Here is a 15231-nt window from a genome sequence, read left to right on the forward strand (position 1 = left end):
AAAGGCAATTTCCAAGACCAAGAATGAATGGTCAAACTCAAAATTACAAGCAAATTTTTCCTGGGAGTCACTGCTGAATGTTGACTTTCAGTGCAAAGTGTTTATCCTGTAGACAAGGATAGACACTAAACTACTTTTTATGGCCACGGACCACTGGGCCAAAGTTACACCAGTAGTGGCCACACGACTTTGCATATCCATAGAACGTAAAGTTGATTTTAAAGCCCTTTTAATCGCATATAAAGCAATATACGGGCTGGCTCCATTTCATATTCTTAAATTATTGTGCCTCCTTGCTATGGTGAAAGCACAGAAGTCTAATGAACCAGTCCTTCTGATTCTGAGCTGTTGCAGCTGTGGCTCCCATCCTTTAGAATCGTCTTCCTCTAGCTATAAAAAATGCAGAGTCAGATTTAAGTTTTAAGAAGCTGCTGAAAATTCATTTGTTTCATCAGTGCTTTATCCTGTGACATGTTTGCCCTTTGGGTAGCTCTTATTGTTTTTTATTGTATATTGTTTTTTTATTATTATTATTTTTCTGCAACATTTGCACAGTACAGCACCCTGGTACATTGGTTTCGAAAGGCGCTTTATAAATAACATGTACTTGCTTATTTAGGTGTCAGCAAATCACTCACAGACAATATATTTAATTTGTTGCCCCAACAGTATCCAATGAGTGTGTTGAGTTTGATCTTTTCCTCACTTTAAGTCTATCATAAGTGAAATGATATGAACTGCACGTATTACATCCAATCCTGTCAGTTTCATGCCGTCCTTAAAAAAGAACTTGCCAATGAGCCTTAACCAAGCAGAGACTGCATTTACTCTGAAATGAGTGCTAGATTACTGTGCTTTGTAGGTGACAGGGTTGGATCTGTGCTAACATGGCTAGAAGATATGGGTCATTCAAAGATAGTGGTGCGTGGTGGTGAAAATGTAATGAGGCTGTGACCTAAAACCAACTGGTTTAATGGTTCTGAACAAGTATGATCGTGTTATTGGCAAAACGAGTAATCACTATGTGGGTTAATGGTTAAAACGGGATGATCAATTGTGCTGGTTTACATTTTGTAGTTCAAATACGTGGTTCAGCCAACAATGTCAAAGACAGTGGCCTACATAGCCAAATGAGAGAGAACCCATTAGGAGGAAACTAAGGCTTCAGGTCACTGATGCCATAAAACTTGCTTGTTCAAATGAAACCAAACGTCCGCAGTGGAATACAGAACGGCAAATTACACCTCTAACACGGTGTGAGTAAAGGTAAACACTGAAAAAAGAGGACTGCAATGAGGGGGAAACTTGCTCCGCTGATGTGCTCCGGAGTGATGCTACTTTTGAATACTCAGCAACACAGAGGGAATGGTGTTTGTTCTCATTGACTAATTTAATTAACACTAACACAGGGAACTTCATTAGACTGTTTTCACTTCATTAATAAAATTAATCTGACTGGGCACGAGCACACGCGAGATAAACATCAACACACATCCACCGACGATACAGATGCATGCACAGCATGAGTGTCAGAATCATTTAGGGTAACTTACGGGTTGCCATAGTCCCAGACAACGCATTGTGGATCCGATGTACCCTGCAAGATATAAAGGGGAGAAAAGGGGGTGGGGGGGGGGGGTTGGAGTGGAGAGAGAAGATAAGCTGTTATTGCCAGTCGAGTGGATGAGTGAGAGAGGGAGGCAGTGAGAAGACGGAATAGCTCGTTGCCAGAGGAGAAAGAGTGATGCTGCATGGGCGATGGAGAGAGGTAAACAGACAATGAAATAGAAGGATTGAGACAGACGGTGGGAGGGAGAGATGGAGAAAGAGTCATTGTCAGAGGACAGAGCGGCAAATAGCTGCCGCCGCCGCTGCAAGACGAGGGAGAAGGTGTGTGTGAGCAATGGATTGAGAGAGTTAAGAGACAAAGAGAGAAAAGCCATTTCATGGACAATAATACACAGCAAGTTGAGGTCATAAACATCCTGTAGTGGAAAAGCATTCAGATTCTTTACTTAAGTGCAACCATGGTGTGAGGCAGTAAAGTAAAAGTAAATAACCACACTCTTAGAAATAATGGTTTCAAAAGAGTTCTTTCTGAAAGGCTGAGGTTCTACCCAGAACTGCTCGCTTCTGAGGAACAAGTTTTTTTGAAGAAAGTGTGCATCATTAAGAACTCTTTTCATCCAAAGTCCCTTTCTTGAAGAAACAAGAATTCTTCAAGGATTGTTGAAATCCTTGTGGAAATCTTTCGCTATGGGTTCGTCTAGGGTTCTTTGTAATGTAATATAAAAGGGTTTTCAGTAAAACCCCCTAGGTGGATTCTGAATAAAAACACTGAATACAAAAAGGTTCTTGGAAAAACCCCAGGGTGGGTTCTAGATAAAATCCTCGAAATATAAAAAGGGTCTCTATCTATCTATCTATCTATCTATCTATCTATCTATCTATCTATCTATCTATCTACTTTGCTTGTTTCATTTTTTTCTTTCATTTTTCATATTACCTATCTGTGTGAGACTTATGCTATAAAAACGGGACCTAAGGACCCTTTATGTTGGTTTCTTCTTTATTTTCAAGAGTGTATGAAGCAGCAAAATGTACTTCAGGTGAAGGACTGGCCGTTCAGAATGTGTAAAAGCTCACCAACGTCAAGTCGAGTACTTCATAAATCCTTTCACTTGCTTTATCTCTAATCATATCTCATATCTATTCTGGAACTGATGTTAAAAACTGCAAAAAGAATAGTCCAACAACTGTGCACGACAGTCTAAACACTGGTGTTTTGCTATCAGCTCACTCTTAATCCATCGACTCGCTGGAGCCAAAAGCCAATCGTTGGGGGTTGAAAGGCAGCTGAATCATCTGGTAATCAAAGCTCAGTCACGCGTGGCGGTGAAGGAAGACTCGCTATGACTCAATCAGTGAATCAATCACAGGATCGATATCTTTAACTGACTCATCACAACTTGTTCCACCGGCGATCTTCAGCGATCTCAGCATTGATCGCTTTTAACGAATCGTCCGTGCCCTTTCAACCTGCATGCCTCATTTGCTGAGAATTGGATTGTGATTGGTTTGAGGAGAACTTTGTGGGGACTTGGTCCGGATCAAAGATTTCTGTCTTTCACATTCACCCCTCAATCAAAAGCAATAAAAGTCTAAAGCTCAGAGTACACTGTAAAAATAAAGTATTTGTTATAATTAAAAAAAACTTAACTAAAAAGTTAGTGTCCAGGCCAATTAAAATTGTAATTTGACTACATTTGAAAAGACAAGTTGAGGTAATTTTGTGATGATTCAAAACAAACTTTTCTCATCAATGTAACTTGACACCAATTCAGCTTTTCAACAAGCTTAAGATATTAAGTTGAATCAACAACAGCTGAGTCACACTGATGAACACTGCCAACAAATTTGATTTCCTTTTACATTTTCTGTTTGAAAAGTAATTTCTTCATTTCAGAACTTAAATTTATTAAATTGTAGGTGTAAGGCTGACTGAATTCAATATGAACCTTTAATCGGTTTTGTAGTGTTTTTATTGTTTGGAAAAAGGCAGTGACTAATCTTAAAGTGCATTAGAAACACACAGCAAGTTTTCATCATATATGATTTCTTCCAACTACAAAAACTCTCAAACAATGCACTCTGGGAAGTCTGCAAGCATGTTGCTGATAATGTTTCTGTAGAAAGTCAATTCAATGAGTTGACTGAGCTCTATACAGTACGTTAATTCAACTTCTCATTTCAAGTCAAAAGACTTCAAGTTGAAAGACTCGTGTTTTTAAGTTCTGACGTGTTCTGGAATGAGTTTCTCAGTTGCTTTGGCTTAACTCTCAATCGAGTTTCTCATTCAGTCAAGCAAATTGCATGTTTTGGCACGTGTGCAAAAGAGGCAGTACAGTTATTTACAGTTTGAACAATAACCTGTGTCACCTGGTTTGTTGATTAAAACTGATGTCACATGCAAAATCATCCATTCGATTATGAGAATCTGCCAGATGTATATTCCATAAATATCTAGGACATGGGATGGTTCTGATTTTTGTTGAATTGGCAAATGACCTGACAGGTGACAGTTATGAACTGGGAATCACATGGGGGTCATTTTGAAGCAAATTTTCCATACATGACTTCACATGAAAGATCAATGGCGAAAAATTTTACCCAGGGGTGTAGTGGGAGGTAATCCCAAGAAAATTCAATTTATCACCTGTCTGAAACGAGGTTGAGTCTCTACTCATCTGAAAAAAGGTTTACCCACCTCTGTATTTACCATGACACCACTGCATGTAACACACTGTCAGATAAATAAACTTACTGTATACATACTAAAAGTGCATCTCCTCTCTGTGTGCAACAGTTTTGTGCAGTATTGACTTTTTCCAGTAAGCCTTTAACTGCTGCTCAATTCTGAATCTGCAAAGCTCAGTGCAACACATCACAGCATTCAGCTAGACAGAACTGATACTCTCTGTATAGTGCAGTGTGCAGTCAGTGTTAAGAAAACAGAGAAACATTTCCAGGGTCGACTACCAGGGTGAAAAAGAGCTCAACATTTTGATCAGTATGGCTCACACGGTGACAACTTTTTCTTTTTGGTTTAGAAGCATTAATGAAATGTTTTGGGTAAATTACTACCTTTTGCAGACATGCAATAGAGTTGTGATGTTCTATTAAAGTTAATAAGTAAAGATTCATTGATTCCACTTAATTCCTGCATGATTTCTTTTGCAGTGTACAACCCTGGTCTGAGAGAAATCAAGGTCGATACAGTTTCTGCATTCTTTAGAGGAGGACTGATTAGGCCTGTTGTGTAACTACATCAGATATCCACAATAGAGATGTCATTCATCCACTGGGAAATGCAGGGGAAAATGGATCCCTCTCTGTATCAGTCTGTTGGTCCTTCCTTAGTCCTGCATTAAGCACTTTGCCTTTGAGCTCCCCCTTATGGTGAAGGGGATTATAGCAGGAATTCCACAGCCAAACTGCTCTGTCCAGTCTAAAAAAAGGATGATGTCCACAGTAAGAGGACTCACAACAGCCTGGGAAGAAGAAGAAATGACCTCTTCTTAAGTGGAGAGGAAAAAAAATGAATGTTTTCTGAATACAAATAGGCTTTTCAATGAGGAAAAGAGGGAGAAAAAGAGGTGATGCACATTCAAGTCTGCACTGTGAGGATTTATTTCTCTGAAGGCAAGGTCACCCCTGCTTCTCTGAGCAGTTCATAACTGATCACCCATGAATCTGTGAATCCCGGGGTCTCTGCATGGCTGAATTTGAAAGGACGGGATGATGCAACATTTATAAACACAAGATCACAAGCTAGATGACACAGATTGATGGATGACAGCGCTTTGTTCTGCCTCACACGCAGACCGCCGCCGTCACACCGACATTAGATGTCCCTGGGCGTGCATTAGCGCGGTGGGCTCTCTTAGCATTCAACTATCAATCAGCGGGCATCGTGCCTGACTGTACGCTCGCAGCGGGAGTGACATCCGTGTACTCCCACAATGTCTGCCTCCTCTTTAGCGCTGATACGTTGCATAATGACAGCGTCTGCTCGATTGATGCCTCTCAAAGGGAGCAACGCGTGTCTGATTCTAACAGCCCGTATTTACGGACGGTGATAATGGTGTCTGCCTTAACAGCTCTGTCTCAAAGGTAACAGCCATTTTCTTCAAGGTATTCACAACACAGACGTGGTAGCCATTTGGTGGTGAAATGCTTAAGCTAATCAGATGAAATGAGACCACGCCGGTTCGGGGAGTCTTAAAAGCCTTCCACATCATATCAAAGATTATAGATTGAGAAAATGAAATGGAGCAACCTGGGTGATGCTTTCTGACTGATGAAAGTAAACTAGATTAGAGAGAAATTACCAGAAAGGCTTGTGGCTGTTGTTCGTGAAGCTAACCAGAGCTGCCTTTTTATAATTGAAAAGGCTAGCTGGAGGATGGGGGTGTGTGTGGTAACACTTCTGTTCTACTGTAAGAACACAGAGCTTTCTGGCCTCCCGCGTCATACCCACCATTAAAGACAGGCACAGTCTTTGACACCAGGGACACGGGTAGGGAGTCTGACTGGAGCAGATGTCCGCTCACCGAAGACATGACCGTGCACGGAGACCCCTATGCCCCCCTTTGAGAGCGAAGCCAGAGGCAGCTGTTGCCACGGCAGCCTGGTGATTCTGTACCAGCTGAGGTCGACACCTACTGCAGCTGACGACCAATGATATGAGACTCTGCTCTCCCATTCACTTTATTGTCTCTGGATTCCATATAGTAGCTCAGCATTTTCTACCTAATGCAGTTCTGAGCAATTGATAAAGCTTAAAGGGGCAATATGGGTTCAAAAATGAGTACTGCAGTCCAAATAGTGAGTTGCAGCCATAGATAGCATATGAAATAGTTTAAATCCCTATTTAAGGTACGATCTATGGTTGAAGCGAGTTGTTTACATCCACCCCCTCCTCCCCAGACTCGCCTGCAGGCTGCAGGGACACTGAACGTAGTGCAAGACAAGGGCTAAATTACAGCTGGGCAATAACAACTGACGAGTAAACTAAAACAATCACTCCTGACCTGAAAGACAATTTCAAAGGAGAACCGGCTGTAACATGCTGTCAAAGACGCCAGTATTTCAATTTAGCATGTCACTGTATGATTAAGTATAGCGAATATATTACATATTCCTCCTTTAACTCTGCCTTGGAAGTAAAATAATTATTTGCACATGTACATTGTTGTTGGGCAGCACTGGAAAGTAATTTTAACACTTTCTGTTTGCGGTACAGTTTGGTAATATCTTCACAAAATGATAACTTCAATAGTTCAGCATTTTTGGGAAATGTGCTTATTCCCTATCTTGCCTAGAGTTAGAAGATAAGATCAATATCTCTCAGATCTGTCCATTAAATAAGAAACTACAGCAAACAGCCCGTTAGCTATAAGTGTATTTCCCAAAATATCGAAAAACAGGTATCTAATTATTTTGGTAAAACATTATTTGTCTTAAACATTAGTTTTTTTTGTTATTTATTTTGCTTTTGGCAGTTGTTAAAAAACACATTAATTTCAAGGAACAATTATGCATATGTGTGTCCATGACTAAGACCACGAGGACTGATTGCATTTCAAATGAATCCAAATTAATATTATGCTAATCGCTTGTATCCTCTGCAATATTATGTATTTTTGTTATATGGCAGAGATAATGTAGTTAATTTAGTTTTAATTAATTTTCTGCATCACTGTAGTCATCATTACCCTTGAGGATAGTTATACTGTAGGTGAAGTTTTTATCTCAACTGGACTCATAAACTGGGGACTTGGAATTTATAAGACATGAGCAGGAAGGGTCAAATCAAAGACACTATCCAGTTGCTTTATGGGAATTGTAGGATTGATTGTTTCTGGGGCTTGGCCCATACTGAGAAACTGTAGTCAGGATATCTCAGCCTCTGTGGCATCGATTTTCACATCTACTTCTTCTAAAAGATTATTAATGATTTTTTGCGACTCATAAACAGACACTAACTCATTCAGCAAACATTTGGCATTAATTTTAGCTCCAAGTAAAGTAAATAAATTTGAAACGCGCAGTGTGACCAAAACAAAAACAGATGTTAACATACCGAATGGAAATTTCAAATGAGAACATCCAACTTAGAATATTTCCTTAATCTTTGATGATTTTATGATTAAGCACAATAAATATATTATATATTTTGAACCTATCTCATCTGAATCTTTAAAATTTAGGGAAGTGCAACACTAAAGAGCTGTTTTTAAGCAGGATAAAAAATGGCCTGACAAACACCGGTTGAAGCTTGGCTTACGTGCATCTACCCTCCACACACTGTCCGAGCCCTGTGCTGTCCTGTCTGCAGGAGAAGTATGTGGCCTCAGCAGGAGCCTCCGGTTAGTAGTCCTGAGCAGCATGCTTGGATCAGCATTAAGACATCATCCTCTAGACAGAAGCTGTGCAACCTGCAGTACCTCTGCTCTGCCAAAAGTGTTAAAAAGCAGAATAATAGGAAGATAAAAGATAGAGGCATATAAAGGAAATGCCATAATTAAGTAATGAATCAGTGGTTTAAAGCAGGGAGATGGAGTGGCGGGGGATGGAGAATGAATACAAAGTCTTTATAATGAAACACTGTGCAATAATTATGACCCTCAGGTCTTGGTTGATACAGCAAGAGACTGATTTCACTGGAAGATTTGAGCATGTGTGGATGTAGTATGTGTCTATGTGTGTGTGTTTGTGTTGTCTAGAGAGAACCATTAAATATTCAACATTATTTTCAAAACTGTGCCCACCTTTACACAGAAGAATGGCTAATGAAACTCACATCTTATTGAGGTCGTGAGGAGTGCCTCTCATTAAACTTGCACTTAGTCCTTTCCACTGAAGACACCCCACGAGTCGTTTATAATAACACACTCCACTGTAATATAAACGGAATAGGTACCAGGAGACGCTGCGGTATAAGGAAGTCAAAAAGGTCCGCATTTATTCAGGCAATTCGCCGACCGCTATGGCGCTTTATAGCATGCAGCACTTTCTCTTTCATCTGAACTCAGGAAACATGGGTCAGCTGGGAGAAAAGAAATCCTTTAAAGCTTTAAACAAATTTATATTCTTGGCCAGAGCTTGCTCAATATACAAGTATATAATAAAAAAAAATGCAAAACCTTGCACTGGAAAATGCCTCTCATGGAATAAATTTAGCCTGTGTTGCATGCAAACCACTTTGATATTACTCGGAAAATAAGGTTTTCTTCCATACACATGTGCTGGCCTGGTTTGATTTGGTTTGAATTGGCACGTGAGCCCAGCATGGCGTGGATTTGCATCTCCATTACAGCAGGGACACCCCGCTGAAGACCAGCATAGCTTGAGTTGAGCAGCTGTAAAGCGGCAAACAAACACTTAATTTCTTATACATTTCTCACAGTAGAAGTCCTGTGTTCTTTTGTTATTCATAAGATTTTATTATGAAGCAGCAAAATCAGGAAATGTTGGGTAACTTAACACGACTCCTGTGTGGCTGAAAGCAAACATGAAACAGAAAAGTAAAGCAGGCACCTGAATGTAAAAACAGTGACACAGAACAAAAACTAAACTTAAAACCACAGAGATTCAGTTTGAAGCCACAAAAGTTACTGGAAGCTGAACACACAGACATGCAAATCCATGTGGCACGTTTTGGCTCGGCGTGGGCAAAAATGACAATGTAAAAGTCCTTCAGCATGACTTACACCTGGTCGGTTGTAACTAGGCATTCTGTGTCCAGCCTAATAATTTTACTTGCTGCACCATCTAGGCTTAGGCCTTCTTCTCGCTGAGGCTGGGTGTAAATCTGAAGTCAAAATCGAGGCTGATTAATACAGATACACAGCCTCTGGTTACAAATACCTTTTATTCTGTTGCATAAACACTCAGACGTGTTTTATTCAACAGAACTGAATTAAAGCAACACAATGGGAAATGATTTATATTCAATCAAAAATAACTGTGTGCTGCACTGAGCTGTCCAGCTGACTTTTTATGTGCCATTAATGAGGCACATCTTTTATCATGACAGAATAGCCAACAGGCAGGGACAAGCAGACATAACGTTTTTGGGTTGCATTTTATTTTGCAGTACACTGATAAGATGTAACAAGCTGTACCTCTCTTACTTCAGTGCAAGATGAAATAGCTTTTTCTTTGTCTTTGATCCTCCAAAATGTTGCCACAAATTAGAAATGATTAGCCCCACATCAGCAAGACAGCAGAAGATTGTGAACAACACATGCCAGCAACGCGTGCTGCTAGGCAACAGCCATAGTATTGTGGGCATTCACATGATTGTGCGTCGCTAAGACGGGGTGTAATTGAGACTTAGCTTATGTTTGGTTGATACAATAGATGTCCATTCTAAAGACTGGTATTAAAGAAAGTTGTGAATAGAATGTCGTGACATGACATGAGGAGGCGTTCTAGTAGGCTCATCTTGTAAACATGGTAAATGCAACTTCTTTTGAATGCATCAATTCTCCACACAAACAGGTGGCAGCATATCACCAACTACCTCACTAATCATTAACTGCTGCTAACTGTAGTTGCCGCCAGCGAGTTAACTAGCACAGGGCACTGGTGGAGTGTTGGTCTTTACATCGCTATCACAAGAGCTTTCTGACCACCAGGACGGGGAGGTTTTCAGGCCCAGGGCAGGGGGGGCACCCAGCAGCGAATGCCGGAGGTAGCAGCACTGGACTGGGCACCAGAACTGACTGGGCAAGCAGGCAACAGAACCTATGAACAAGGCCAGACCATGACCAAACACAGCCTCTAAGACCAATAGACGCCAGTTCGACAACGGGGGATACAGTACTGAGGTGTTTTACAGCGGCTCAAAATACAACTCTGACTCTGGAAACAACAAAGACTTTGACATATTGTCAAGCTTGTTATTTAATCACATTCTGTTGATAATTTTAGTTGATTGTCGAATGTTTTAAACAAAAATTCGTACAAATTGCACCTTTAACACAGACCAACCTAGCTTAGGCTTAGTAAAGAGCTGCCCCTGTTGGTTAGAAGTTACACCCTCATCTGATATCAAGGCCTACAGTGGTTGGCAAAGTTTAAACATTGAAAATGAAGGAGTAATGTTCTCCACTCCACAACATGCTGCTCTTGAAATGATCTGGATCTTTAAGACAAGCATGAAAACACATGAAAACAGTGTGGCTCTAATAGCTGGAGAAAATGAGATTTTTTTTTTTGTACAAACTCACATTAATAAGCGGTGACAGCTCCACCACCACCATGGGCTCACTGGGTTGTGGTTCCGGCCGTACTGTCACTGTCAGGATCTTAGAGTTGATCACCGCAGGGGGACTGCAGAGACACACATACACACACACACACATAGACACAAAAGGGTGTTATTTCTCTAAGAATTGCAGTGCACATTCAAGTTTGGCTCAAATTGTCTCCCTGACTTTGAAACATGATAAGAAACAGAAGTGAAATATGCTGCTTTCTTTTGCTATTTGTCATTCATACAGACGCAGACACCCACAGCCAGTGCCCTGCTATGCTTCTGATGATTTTTGAGAGAATTTGCAGAAATAAATTTACACATAAATAAATAGACATTTAAATAAAAACCTAATGAGAAAGGGAGAACACCACAGCCGGCGCCTACGTTAAAACAGAACATGGCACCTATTAGCATTCAGCAGAGCAAAGGGAGAGAAGGGTTTTAACAGATCCAGCTCTTCCACAACCAAGAGCAGTGACCTGAATAAAAGGGCCCAGGGCCAGCACAAACACCATATCACAGTGGCCTTTTGACAACCTCCTGATTTTTTTTCCCCTAACTTCCATTGTTGCAAGTTCTATGCAAGTTTCAGGACCCATTAGGCCTGCACCCATTCAAAGCCCACTGTACAATTCCAAAAATACATTGACAATGCAAAAGAAAGGGAAAAAACATCTAGGGAAATGTACTTTTTTGGAGATCCAAGACATTTGTCTGATAACTAGACAGACACAAAGAGAGAGGAGAGAGGGGGAAGTAATAGAGGCACTATAAGAGAGAAGACAGATGGAGGATTGCAGGTTGGAATTAGATCGGAAGAAGAAGCCAAAGAAGAAAGGGCACGGAAATAGAAAGGTAGTGAGTATGGAAAAGGAAAAAAAAATAAAAGTGAATGCAAGGGAGATGAAAAGTTGGCAGAGAAAGTATTGAGAAAAGAAGAGATGCAGAAAGGTAAAACAAAGGACATGGAGAGAAGAAGACGGTGAGAGACAGTTTCAAAAGCTTGAAAAATCATGAATAATTAGACGGAGAATCACAGGAGAGGTACTCACACTGGTGCAGGTAAGATGACACCCAACGTCCTGTACAAGATGGCCCCGATGACATAGTACATGGTAGACTCTGAGTCCGTCTCCGTCTCTGAAACACAGACAAGTTTGCAACTGATGAGCTCAAACACAATATATGCCATTATTTGCCTAAAACACCTTCAAAATCAAATATTAATCAGTCCATCCATCATTTTTTAAAATGTTGTACACTCCTTGTTATGCTGTGCAAAGGCACAGGTTGCTAAAGACAGTTTTTTAGACTAGTGGTTCTCAAACTTTTGGAGTCATGATCCCACAGAAGAATCAGGTTGGCGACCCCGACAAAAAAATCCATGTTGCAGGAAGTCAGGATGATGGGAGCCTGGGGATCTGTTGTAAACACTGGCACCTTGTGTTTCTCAATTGATGGCACTACTGTCTGACTTCCAGGTTACCCACCTTAAGACACAGTCTCCATTTCCTGTCAAGATGCGAGCCTTGACCTAGAACACTCTACCGGAGAATTTCTCTCTCCATAGTCGTCGTTCCATGTGATAGCTAACAAAACTGGCTATAGCTGCTTAGTTGAGCATGATGCTGTGGTACAAAAGCACCAAAATGAAAAAAAAATTGTGTGTGTCCAACCATAACTTATTGGCAGGCACACGATGACTCAAAAATCTGTTGCAAGATTAATTATATTTACTGGTACAGGCAATATAATGTAAAAAATAAAATAAAATAACATTCTTTTGTCTTAATTCAACCCTCATTTCTAATCATGAGCAGTTTACTACTTCATATTTTAAACTGCAGATGTTACTTTTTGTTAGTGTTTTTTTCTGTTTTATATGGTAATTGTGATTTTTTTTTATCTGGTTTGAAGTTTTAACCATTAGTGAAGTGCCCGTTGCATTCCTGGAGGTCAGCTGTATTTTGCACTTTTTCGAGTGTTTGTCTTTGTATTTTGTGTTTTATCGTTAAGAGGTTGATATTGGTGGGAGCTGCTTCCTGGCTCTCATTCCACGCTGTTTGCCACAACATTTTAATTTAATTCTCCACAACCATCTGCAGACCTTTGGACATTTACCTTATAATCTCCCTGGGGGTCCTGACCCCCAGGTTGAGAACCAGAGTTTTTTTTACTAGTTTTTACTTTCGAGACTTTATAAACCCTCGTGGTGGGTAAATGGGTCACTGAAGCAGATTCATGTTTAAAATATCAGCAATAATAAAGCAAATTCACTTGAATATTCATTGTGAAGACTGGGGAAAAGCAGATACACTTTTATCTCACGATCTGACATTTCAATTATAGACTGCAGCGTTAGTATTTGTGATTGATTTTTCCACTAACCTGCACTGATAACTATATAATTGATACGAATAGACTAAATGCAAACACACCTATTAGTTGGTGAAGCAAACAAGCACAGACTCCACCTGTCTTGTCAACCTGCAGTTCCAACATAATTTACATTTACTCTTAAGCTGTCGCTGACAAATGCTCTGTTGACTACATCAGAATAAGAAACGTTAGTTAATTGCAGCACCTTTGAGCAGCCTGATATGACAGTTACATATTCCATACTTACTATGCTTCTGAGCTGAAAACACATCACTACTTCAGGTGCAAGATCCTGGTTTCATACTCCATGTGGGTGGAGACACTATTTGTGTCAATTTTACTTGACTTTTAGCAGCTGGTATAGCTCATTACTGCACAGCTACACTCTTAGAAATAACAGTGTTCACTAGATCCATGAAAGTTTCTTTGGCTTGACCCCACAGAAGAACCTTTTTTTTTGGTTCCTGTTAAAACTTTTTATGAACTTTCCACTTGGACCTCTTTCAGAGAGTTATACCTACAACATCTGTGTAGGGTTCCACCCAGAAACCCCACTGAGCCCTTTTTTACCAAATAAGCTGCTTCTTGAACCAGTTCCATTCAAGATTCTTGGTATGGTGATGCCATCTGGTGAACCAGCTTGCGTTTCCACCAGATCTGAGTGTAATTCTAGATGAATCTAAAATTTTAATCAGATTACTGATGGTGACCGCTAATGGCCATTCTTGTTGTGGACACTTTTAATGTTAATGGAACCCTTATTATTACAGAGGATCTTTAACAAATCCTTTCTTCAAAAAAAGATTCTTCAGAAGCAAATGGTTCTGGGCAGTACCTCAGCCCTTCAGGAAAAACCCTTTTGCAACCTGTAAGAGTGCACAAGCATCATTTATAAAAAACAATCTGTTGCTCTGATTGATTTGAATAAAATTATTTCAATAAAGTCCAAGTGTCCCTATCTTCAGTTCTTTCTTTTTCCCTTAGTTAAAATTCCCTTTCTTCTCTACTCCCCTCTCATCCTCCTTGGTTGTTTTTGCCATTCTCCAACCCACTGTGCAACTTTTCCACCCTTTTCAACGGTCCTTTTTTACGACCCTTTGCCTTTCCACCACTCCCTTTCAATGTTCTTTTACCAAAAAGAGCAGGGGCTCCCAAGGAGACGTAGTGTCCCACTGTAAATGTCACTTTGTCTCGAGTGAGGGAGGCGGAAAGAAGCAGAGAGGGAAAAGTAAGAGGGGAAGAGTTCATGTTGAGAGATGCCACTCCCTCCTTTGCCCTTTTAGGCAGAGAGAAGCGATGGAGGAGCGTCGGCACAAAGAGAGGGGGGAGAGGAAGAGACAGAGGGGCCTGATGGTATCAGACGTACTGGGTGACTCATCCAAAATCTGTCTGCCTGCTGCCTAAGAGGTAATACTCAGGAAGAGAGATAGCTATGCAAGACAGACGAGAAGAGAAAGGGGAAGAGACAAAAAGATCTCGACAGTGAGAGGGGAAAAAAAAAAGCAATTGTGAGACCGAGGAGGCAAAAAAAAAAAAAACAGATCAAAGTCGGCATGAGAAAGCCTCTGAGTGTGATGGATCCTAATTGGACAGTGTCTGCAAAGGCATGCAAATGAGAAAGTCAGCGTATTGTGGGTAAATGGTAAATCAGTGTGCGAGGGGGTGGCACTCCTACGCCCGAGGATGATTAATACCACAAAAGCACTCAATCACAAAACTCTAATTTCCCATGAACAGACTTTTCGTCACTCTTCGCTCGCTGAGCATCTAAATGATTGGTGGTCAGCTGCAATCCAGCAAAATGCCACACCACCAGTCACCAGCTGTGAACTTTAATACGCCATTTGTCAGGAATAGATATGCTCAGAGTTGATGCTAAGCCATAATTTACGGTTTTTAATCAAAGATCGAAAGCTCAAACCAAACAGTTCCACATGAGTTACTCTTTTCATTCCTTCATGGTTTCTTTCATCTGCCAGTTTGCTTCTTTCACAACTTTTGTACACAACCATAAATGAAAGTAC

General features: G+C 40.5%; 1 protein-coding gene across 2 annotated transcripts in view; it reads right to left on the reverse strand.

Annotated features, from left to right (window-relative positions):
- Positions 1-15231, reverse strand: part of adgrb2 (adhesion G protein-coupled receptor B2) — a 211633-nt gene that overhangs the window by 98602 nt on the left and 97800 nt on the right. For both annotated transcript variants that reach the window (XM_084738328.1, XM_084738327.1), the window contains exons 13-15: positions 11881-11968; positions 10800-10902; positions 1554-1597 (exon numbers count right to left, since the gene is read on the reverse strand). In XM_084738328.1, the coding sequence (XP_084594454.1) occupies positions 1554-1597; positions 10800-10902; positions 11881-11968 (235 nt within the window). The remainder of the gene's footprint in view (positions 1-1553; positions 1598-10799; positions 10903-11880; positions 11969-15231) is intronic.

The sequence above is a fragment of the Lutjanus erythropterus genome, chromosome 16 (assembly GCF_056507025.1).
Source record: "Lutjanus erythropterus isolate fLutEry1 chromosome 16, fLutEry1.hap2, whole genome shotgun sequence".
NCBI lineage: Eukaryota > Metazoa > Chordata > Actinopteri > Lutjaniformes > Lutjanidae > Lutjanus > Lutjanus erythropterus.